This window comes from Opisthorchis viverrini, assembly GCF_000715545.1.
Source record: "Opisthorchis viverrini unplaced genomic scaffold opera_v5_109, whole genome shotgun sequence".
In the NCBI taxonomy this organism is placed as follows: domain Eukaryota; kingdom Metazoa; phylum Platyhelminthes; class Trematoda; order Opisthorchiida; family Opisthorchiidae; genus Opisthorchis; species Opisthorchis viverrini.
Genome location: NW_008751764.1, coordinates 834,010 through 844,735, shown reverse-complemented (window position 1 = coordinate 844,735; position 10,726 = coordinate 834,010). Strand labels below are relative to the sequence as shown.

Genomic DNA, 10,726 nt, shown 5'->3' with positions numbered 1-10,726 from the left:
CTGATAGCATCTTTATTGCAGTGGACACTCCGCGCCTCCGTGATTTCAACTCACTTGTTCTAGTCACGCTCAAGGAGCACTCGTTCGTCTTCCTGTTTCAACTATTTGACGCTGCATGTTTCCGTCCTTAGAGGACGGATTTGATGTGTAGTTGTGGGACAAAATATTGGAATCGATGTCTATGAATTTGGCCTCTAGGCACTAAGACATCTCAGACGGCGTCGTTCACACCCGCAGAAATTCAATTCAGGATAAATTCCAAAGGTATCTTGGACGTCAATCTCAAGGATGCGCCTTCCTTACTTACTACAGACAAGAGTCGCTAGATTCGTACAGAGAGTACTGATTACTGCCTTCCTCTAATTATGGTTGACTGCGATGGTGGACAGAATTTAACACCATAATGTTTTTCATGAAGGATGCTACTCACAAGGTTGCTGGAAACTCTTCGACAGCACACGACCGGGTTCGCTCTTCTTGGGGCACATCAGGTAGGCGCAGTCCCCGAGTTTCCGTCAACCTTATGTTTTACATGAACCTGATGAGCCCCAAGAAGGGCGAAACTGGTCGTGGGCTGTCGAAGAGTTTTCAGCAACCTTGTGAGTAGTTTCCTTTATGAAAAATACACTGCGATATCTCGAATGTCGTGCCAACTGAATCATGAGGCGGCCTGTGTGAAGCACATTCAGTTGTAGAATCTAATAAACGAGAGATTCAGTTGGGAATCTAGTGAAAACCTTAATGTTTTCTTTAGTGATGGTAACGTTTGTAACATAGCGTGGCAAATAGTGAACTTTCTACGGCACTGGAAACATGTTTTTAATCTATTTTGTCATATTTGATGGTTGAATGTAACTTGATATTTTAAATAGCAAAATTTTCAGTACTTCAAACAACTCCAACGTCATTATTTTAGGTATTTGTTTTCCTTCATTCACTCCATGAACAAAACCTTGACTGTGACCTTGAGAGAGATTGGCACGTGGGGGGATGCATCAGCGCAGTCTTCCTGACATGGGTGGATCTATTACAGCTATTTTGATCATCATGAAAATTTACGAATTTCATTCTTAGAAAATATCTAACTACTTGTTCAGAGTAACCAGGTTCCGAAATTCAGGAAGCCGTTAATTGCGTTCGAACGAACTTTTATATGTTGCAATGTGGAGCATCATCTATATGTCAGGTTACACTGCAAGGACCTTAAGATGTTAACTTCAATTTAAGAACAGCAAAATCAGTGAGGGCATCATTTTGTGTTCCGTGCAATATATGCTATTCACCGTTGACCATTGGTGTGTCCAATACGGTCGATTACATCGTTCCACGGGGATCTCATCGTGTATTCATTCGTGTAGTCGTATTAGATATTTCTCTGAAAGCCTGTTTGCGATCTTGTTATTCACGACGTATTGTCTCAGCCCGAGTGACCAGGGAAGTACGCTTTGAGTACACCTTGAGCATCAAGACAATAGATAATCGGGATCACAAGCTAAGTTGAGGTGCAGTTACCGCATTTTTACATACACTTCGGATGGTATGCAGTCTGTTACTGTCCACTCACTGGTCGGGGGCGAGGTGGCTCAGTGGTTAGAGCGTGGTTCGAACCGGCCCTCTGCCTCTTGACTTTCCCTACTCAGGCTTGGGCAGCCTGGCGGTATCCCAGCCCTCGTTCCACCTTCTGGTAGGATGGTTGTTGGGCACCTGAAGGGTGTTACAGCTGAACGATTTTACTCACTGCTGGACAGGCTTGACAGGCCTAAAGCCTTCCGATTAGCCTTGTCGAGGCGAACGAGATCTTCCAGCTTAGTCGCAAGGCCGTTTCTGGCTGGCCGCATCTCACCGTTGGGTTTGTTGTCCACAGGGACAATTGTATCCACCATATTGAGACAGTTTGGTTCTGGTTTGATCGCTCGCCCAAGAACACCCTGACATCTGCACGCCCTTCTCACTTTTATGGGCGTATCTTTTCTTCCGTACATGATTGGACAGTGGAGAACAGTCCGTCAACTCTCATTGGATACTAACAAGGCAATGTGTTGATGGAGGCTCAAGGTCACAAAAATTAAACATCTGTGGTGGTAGCCGTGTTCCACAATAGTGTGACATTATCTGGTGACTACTGCCTTCTTCAGATGATGTAAGAGTTTCGGAAACTTAATCTCATGGTTCTTTTTGTGGACAGTCTCATAATAAAGTGATTGGAGGAGGCGCGCCCTTGTGTGCAGTTTGGTCCATCTGAGTTCGTCTCGGTAATCCTCTGACATCAATCGCCTGGAAATATCCGGTTTGGTTCTGATTCACCTGCACAAAAGGAATCAACAACCCAGTATGCAAGCTACCACAGGCAGCGTACGCATTGAAAAGATGGGCACAATAGGGTGGTGACTCAGCTGAGTCTCTTGTTTATGATATTCTACAACTGAATGTGCTGTACACAGGCAACCATGTGAGTAGTTTCCTTCATGAAAATCTACTGCAATATCTCGAATATCTTGCCAACTAAACCATAAGGCGGCCTGTGTGCAACACATTTAGTTGTAGAATACCATAAACGAGAGATTCATCTGAGTCTCTCGTGAAAACCAAATTGATATGCAAATGAGTGTATTTCTCGAATACATGAAGTATTTTGACCCATCATCCACTTTATATTTACATGAAAATGTTCACATATACCCTCACTCAATATCATCACAATAAACGCAACTTTATTCATTGATCCTGTTCATCGATCCGGTTTCAGGGAGTCTTAGCACTTTCTTCAGGGTTCCCAAGAACTCACCAATTCGAGTACTGAAGTCATCCAAAGGGTTGACTGAGTCACTTGAAGTTGCAGATGTGATTGGCTTCAATGGCCAGTTGTAGGCGATGTTTTCTCCTTCATTTTGAAGCGTGAGTGCTGATAAGTGAACCAAACTCGCCCTTGGCAACCAAAGTTGCTACAATTCCAGGTATCCTCTAACCTTTAATCAGTGTAATGGTCACCCGCGGATTCAATATCAGCCTTGCCTAATCTCTCCTGGTCCGTTCCACTCCGGAGTAAAGTATAGTATAGTATAGATTTTGTTGATCATGTAACTGGATTAAACCGATCGCAATGAGACGTATCCTGTAGGATTTGAGTTCCTTCTTAAAAAATCAGTTCATCTATTTTGCTCTGCCTCCCCTAACGTTGTTAAACATATTCCTCACGTTTCAAACTATAGCTCGCGGAAGGCATGTTCTTTCCTCCTTAGTAGCCTGTGTGATGAGTATGAGCAAGCACCGCGTTCTGGATGCTGGGTCACAACAAAAGGATCCATGTAGGCTGTCGTGTTGGACTAACACTTATGGTCTGGCATACAATACAGTGAAAGACTGACCTACAACGAGGGCGAGGAAAAAGATGTAGAAGTCTGATTATTTAGGAGACTGAAGATGCTCGGCAACGGACCCTTTTGGACCACATCTAACGAGTAAACGATGAGGTATGTGGTTACTGAAGCTTAGTTAGCCCTTCTTTCCTGAAGGGAATGCGCATCGCAGCCCCCACAAATATAGAGTTGTTGGTCGACTCGTGGGAACATCTTACCCCTTCTACACTCATGCAACACCGGACAATATAATTTTGATTCTCGTACAGCCTCGCGATATGATAATGTGTGGTAAGATTCATCATCATCATCATCATCATCATCATCATCATCATCATCATCATCATCATCATCATCATCATCATCATCATCGTCACCATCATCATCATCCTCATCATCATCATCATCATCATCGTCATCATCATCGTCACCATCATCATCATCACCATCATCATCATCCTCGTCACCATCATCATCCTCATCATCATCATCGTCATCATCCTCGTCACCATCATCATCCTCATCATCATCATCGTCATCATCCTCGTCACCATCGTCATCATCACCATCATCATCATCATCATCCTCCTCGTCACCATCATCATCACCGTCATCATAATCATAATCATAATCACCATCGACAACATGACATCAATGTCCAACATCGATGCTCCACCGCCGTAAAACCATGACTGTATATGTGCAGGTCATGGTTGTCCGTGTGATGGATTCGTGTCAGGGCGTCCACCTCTAGACAGGAGGACGATTAGGGTCCTCAGCCAAAGCCTTTGGCTCAAAAGCCAAACAGCAAGGCAGCGGTATTCGGCAGAAAATGTAAGTGCATACCACTTCTAACGGAACAAATCGCCACATGTTCCAACCCCTAACCTGAGGGGCCAGGAGACTGTGTTCGTCAGACCTCTAACTATTGACGAACCTGGTATGAGAGACTCTGTAAGTATCGCCGGGACACTACCCTGTATAGCTCAATGGGTCGCTGATTTGCGCAAGCCGTCACACCATGGTAATGTCCAATCTCTCCGTAACGGTGTGCAAAGATTACTCGCCGCTAGGCATAGGACCTCTTTACTGTTCTTCCGACAATAAAATACTTAAAGCCAGCCCTGATGAGCAGTGCGGCCCACAACGACAGGGTAGTAAGGGTAATTAAAGGCCGGCAGTAAATCAAATTGTAGTACAACACAGTGCAACAAAGAACATTTTAATGACCCACAGTAAAATAACATGATAATTAATGTCAGTCAATACTGCAGTATAATAAAGCACCATGCCATACAAAAAGCGCGGTAAACATAACAAAATGTAGCACGCTGCAGTGTTTTGAAGAAAGACACAACATGACAATAAAATACATTACTATAGACAAGCTATAACTTATATACTGTATATCCTGCTATTTTATTCCACTTCATTCTATAGTATACCTACAATATAATACATTGTATTATACTGTAGCATGAGATACTATACTGTACTATACTGTCCCTTACTGCACTATACTACGCTATACTTTACTACACCACACTAAGCTTTGGCATACTATACCTTACCATACTATACTTCATTATACCATATTGTTAAACATAGTACTATACAGATGGTAACGGTGTAATAAACTTACAACCCAAGCCATGGGCTTCGAACAGCGAGCCACCCATCCCTCCGGTGCATCCTGACTACTTCTCCTGCATTCTACCGATATTTCTGAAGCAAAGCTATACGCGAACAGGCAAAACCCTGATGCTTTCACCTTACATCACTAACCTGAGACAAGTTCCAATGATGTGAAGCCATGATGAGTAGCACCCAGGTGGTTCCCCTTTACAATCCGCTGTTAAAGCACAGGATTCCGGCGACGGCAGAATTCACTCGCTTACAAAACTACCAGTCAGAATAACTGACTAGATTAGTCGATGAAATTGTGGAATATCACTCTTAGAGGGGTTTCTCGAGCCTCTAGGACAGAACCCGCTTTTCCATGTAAGGTTCAACTGGCCTTTCAATAACTGTTCTAAATGGTAGCCGGTGGATCATTTAAGCACCTGTTTCTCTCATGGATGCCTAGCACTTACAGACATGTAGTCATTCAAGTCATTCGATGCACCAAGGCTACAATTTATGTCTGTGAATCTAATCGTTAGAAATACCTCGTTAAATTATCGTGTAAAAGAATTTCCTAAATCTCTAGACATCCAAGCTACTATCGAAAAGGTACTAAGTCAATCCAGTAGCTAGGTTGCATATCTTTTCACCGATTTTTTCTTTCACAACCTCACGTGATCCTCACGCAATCAGATGACGATATGCGTAGTATCCCGTAGAGAGCATGGGGATCTTAGCGCACCTATATAATGTTAACAAATGTTATGCCATTATCTAACGAGAATCATGGGGGCTGTCGAATCGCGTATCTCACCTTATGTTAGACAAAGACTCAAGGCAGAAATCTCCTTGCAGATTCATTTTGATAACCCACAGGTAGATTTATAATTTTTGTGGATATTATCGATTATTTCATACTTCAGTTACGGATGATGCCAAAAAAGATGAGTGATGCCGTTGGACGCCGAGTTTACCGTCAAGCGTTGAAAAATTTGCCATCCAGATATTTGAACTTATCTTTAAGGGAGTTACCAGCGTCCGATCTTCTGTACTTGAGAAAGTACATTCGAGAGGTATTCGAGATTGCCGCCCCAGAAAGTATTTGTGAGAACAATTTGAATCATCTAACCGAAGTACGCCGCCAATCACTGGCCGAGTTACCTCAAGTATGACTATGTTTTTGGATATTGGTACCTTCTGGTACATTTTAGACTCCCTCAAATGCGCAAGTCATTTCAAAATCAGATGGTAAGTCAAGAGAACTAGGTAGCTGACTAATAGCAGCTATCTGGCGAACGTTTTTCAGCCATTTGCTAGAAATTGAGTTGTTGAGCAGGAATTGTTGCACAAAAATGTCGATGATTCTGTGAAACGGAGGCTATTCAAGAAGATCTTCTTGGATAAATTCTACAAAATAAGCGGACTTACTCAAAGATGCCGTTGATTTGCTTGATAGAATTCGATTTCGGTGGAATAGACTGCTTTCTATTGCATCTATCTGTAAGGAAAGGCAAAATTCAGACAGAAAGGCGGCTTTTTCTGGTTGCCAGAACAACAGATTTCCCCCTCGGTTTTGTTGACCAAACTGTACCAATCAGCACTAAGGCTAGACCACTGATGTTATTCGCAATTCTGATGAGTCATCATTGTACACTTAAAATGGGCTTGACTTAACTTGGTCAGTATGTTCTCTGAAAGACGTTGCAGTCAAAGTGGTATTTTAAGGCAAGGTAGGGCAATGCGGAACACCGAGATAAATACGGGGGCTCCGATAATTCGGGTTAGTAGTATAAGGTGATTTCGAAGTTTTGAGAAATTTCTTCCCGCAAGTGAAATCACTCCATCCGAAAACCCTTGTTTGGAATCATCAGCTGTGTCACGAATATCTATGGCGAATCGAACGTGATCATTTGAATACTGAACCTCCATCCAAGAGTGGCTGATCAGTAGTTTATCAGTTTGCACTTGGACAAACTATAACACCAATCATCCCTCACGTGGGCAAATGTTAACTGGCCCTTCGAATGAGGGCTTCTCACATGGGAAGCTGATGCATCTTTGAGATGTTCTTAGTCAAATACCAACCGTAAGTTTGGGAATACCAGTATTCATTGGGCTTCGTGAGATGCACAGTGCAGATGGTTTTCAATAGGAAGGAAACACCTGCACGGGATTTCTCGTTTTTTTTTGCCACAGACTGACACAACTTACCAGATGGGGCCTCTATTGAAATTCCCAACGGTTGTCATTTCACATACTGTCTTGATCTGTACTTCTTGTTCGAATTTAGTTGATAACCTTCTGTCGGGGGAGCACCCTTGCACACTGCAAGGGTCACTTATTTTCAGAACCGGCAAATAGTTGAGGCGATCCTATTCAATAAAGAGAGAAATTTCATCGCGGCTGCTTAAAACACTCGGATCCGAGACCAAAGAAGCTTGATATGGGGGATGTAGTATAAGATTCCGAGTCTACACCAGCCTGAAGGAGAACTCCTTAGTCGTGGATGCATTCTGGTATCTTCAACAGTGTTGCTTTGATGAGGCCTCAATGAACAACGCGTCCGGAAGCACCCAGATAGCATACACTGGCAATAACCTGAAGGAATCTGTTGGCTAAATTTGCAGATGTATGCATATTGAAAAAAACTAGGAGCGCTTTATCCATTAGAATTTCCAAGCATCTATAAAAGATTCTAAAACATGCATTTTGATGAATAGTTTATCCTGGTGTATGAAGGAAATGAGAACGATTTTTGCGCTCATTTGTGCTAAATATTCAAAGGTGGAGTTAGAAACAGAGACCATCGGACTTTGTTTACCATCACACTGTCTTTTTTGTTCCTGAAACAAGACAATTCTTGGGGGTCGGAGCTCCAAAAAATTCCTAGTGGAAAACCTCACTACTCAGTTTTGAGTACTACTCAATGTAAGATTCATCATCATCATCGACAGCATGACATCAGTGTTCAACAATGATGCTTCAGTGTCGTACCGTCACGAAGAGGCTGGACCTTACCGTGGTGTGACGGTTTGCGCACCTCAGCGATCCATTGAGCTATACTGGAGACACTCACAGAGTCTCTCACACCAGGTTGATCAATGGTTAGAGGTCTGACGAACACAGTCTCCTGGCCCTCCAGGTTGGGGGTTGGAACATGTGGCGACTTGTTCCGTAGAAATGGTAATGCATTTGCATTTCCCGCCAAACACCGCTGCCTTGCGGTTAGGCTTTTGATCCAAAGGCTTTGGTTGAGGTCCCTAATCGTCCTCCTGTCTAGGTATGGGCGCCCTGGCAGTATCCCAGCCCTCGTACAACCATGACAAACGCAACTAACAATATTCTCAAAATAGATACTTCATTTATTTGACTGTCAAAACAACTTTTTCGACTGAAGTTTTGGTCTGCTTCGCTAACGCAGCCCCAAATTATTCTTGAATGTAATTATCTTCGATTGATTTCACTAGTGCGTCAGAGTTCTTTCTTAATTCTTCGTTCTGGTGTAACTGCCGCCTGCAGGAAAAGAAAAATCCCAATACGAAATACTTGAACGGATTTGCACGTACAAACTTATTGATGGGACCCAACTTACACAATGTCCAGAGTGTCCGATTTGTCTGTGTGATTTCATCGAAATGGAGTTGGTACTTGTCTTGCCTTGCACCCATCTGTTCCACGGAGAATGTGTCGAAGTGTGGCTCAACAGAGTAAGTGGTCGAATCCACATAGATTTTAGCTAGAAGACCGGAAAATAAATTTTGTACCATTTAGTCACAGTGACATGACGGCAAGTTTGTTTTTTTCCGGTGTTTAGGCGATTAATTCACTTTTGCTGGATTTTGTGTTGGAGACGACCGGGTTAGGTAGACGGGAGTGAATAGACTGAACCCAAAGACCCAACGAACAAACAAAGGAAGAGGGGAACAGCCCTGTCACAACGGAAGAGTACAACCATCGGACCAACCAGATGGAAGAGAATGGGATTACGACGCAACTCAAATGCCCAGGTGGCCAACCAAATAACATGAATACCACGTCGAGACCAACCAATCACCCTAGAGTTATTAGAGTTATTAGACACTGTTTAAAAACCACATGTGTTCAAAAAACACATAGAGAACAGGAGGAATTAATCCACTCAATGCCCCACTGACGACGTCACTTCGATTGGCGACGAAACGTCCGCAATCCAAATGGCAAACCCGTTGAACAGATCAGTAACCAAGTGACAGCTCAGAGCTCCTTATATTCTCCAGCATCGCCAATAGACCACTGAAATATTCGTGTGCATAAAACTGGTAACCACATAATCAGGTTATTTATAGTGTTTGTCTGATGAAGCAACGACCACGCTTCTGGCGATAAGAATCGATTAATAATCGAATGCGAAATTAACCTATTTTTAGCTTACCACATATAGCTCATCGTTCCTATAGTGCCACACTGCTGATCCTACTGTAAACAGCGAAGCAGGCTCACTTAATATTTCACGCATGGTAACCCCGACTTCTCTGCATCACATGCTGTGTCACTCCGTCTCCAGTTATGGTGATACTCACATCCTCAGGATAAACCGGAGTTCACGTGAGCCTGAATCGGAACAAGTGTGCCGCTACTTGAGTCAACTGACTAGTGCAAACCGAGGCTCAGTTATCTCCTCTATGTCGCTCGCAAAACAGGTCCAAAGCATCGACCACCGGTTAGACTTGGGAGCATCTCTTAAGGGCATAGAAAAAACGTAATATGATGCCTAGCACTACCATAGCTCACAATGAGCTCATTCTCCGCAGCCTTTGATCCATTTGCATACCCCATCTAAGCGTTATCATCCAACAACCAGCTGTGGAATGCTATAATCAATTAGAATCAGTCTGTTCTTGAAATATGCATTCATTCTTCATGTGGCTGCGCTCAAGTCAATACGACGATTAGATCGGCTATGTTACAAGCATAGGCTTAGGCCTTAGGACCTTCTGAGCCATGTGACTAGTGGCGTGCTTGGATGGAATGGTCCAAGTAGATATTCTAAGGCACCAGATCAGCGAACAACCCGGGTTCACTTACTAGAGATTCATTGGCTCGCTTAGTTTTTATATCTTTGTCGTTCTACCAAGGCCAAGACCTTAAACAGATATTTTCCTGTTCTGAGTGCAAATGCAGTTGGCGTTGATTCAATGTAAGTGGGAGTTGGAATGTAGCCGGTGACTTTTTCATGAAGAAAACTACTCACAAGGTTGCTAGAAACCAAATTGATTTGCAAATGGGTATCTCTCGATAGCCTGTGACTTCTTTTCTCTGCAAACCTGTCAAGAAATCAGATTCTTGTGACCTTTTTCATGATTCTAGATTCTTACCAGTTTTTCTTTTTTTTCTTAATCGAGATTTTGGTTCCCCACTTTTGCATTCATTTAGGGTGGTGCGGATTGTCCACTCTGTCGATGCACCTTCTTCGAAAACAGAAAGCAATCAATCCCTGTCATTGGTGAAGACAGCAACTACATAGGCGGTGTCTACAGACCTGAGGAGGGGTGATAGAACGAATGATTATGGCCCAGGACATTTGATGCAGTTACCTATCGTTTTATGCAAATTTTTTAACTGGGCTTTCCTAATTCGAACGGCACATTCTTTGTAATCTATTTGCGTTTTCCAAAAAGAGAACAATATTTGATGACACAATCAGAACTGCGGCGAAAGTCTGTGTTGTACAATGTTCTCATGATGGTGACTCCAAAATGGTAGTAAAA

The 10,726-nt window shown here is 43.0% G+C and overlaps 1 protein-coding gene across 1 annotated transcript; it reads left to right on the top strand.

Annotated features, from left to right (window-relative positions):
* Positions 1 to 5,765: 5,765 nt before the first annotated feature.
* Positions 5,766 to 10,726, top strand: T265_05635 (hypothetical protein; the record flags this gene model as incomplete). Its single annotated transcript, XM_009170694.1, has 5 exons — positions 5,766 to 5,855; positions 5,903 to 6,145; positions 6,191 to 6,227; positions 8,499 to 8,686; positions 10,392 to 10,726. 5 exons carry the CDS (start codon positions 5,766 to 5,768, stop codon positions 10,509 to 10,511), a joined length of 678 nt encoding a protein of 225 aa, XP_009168958.1.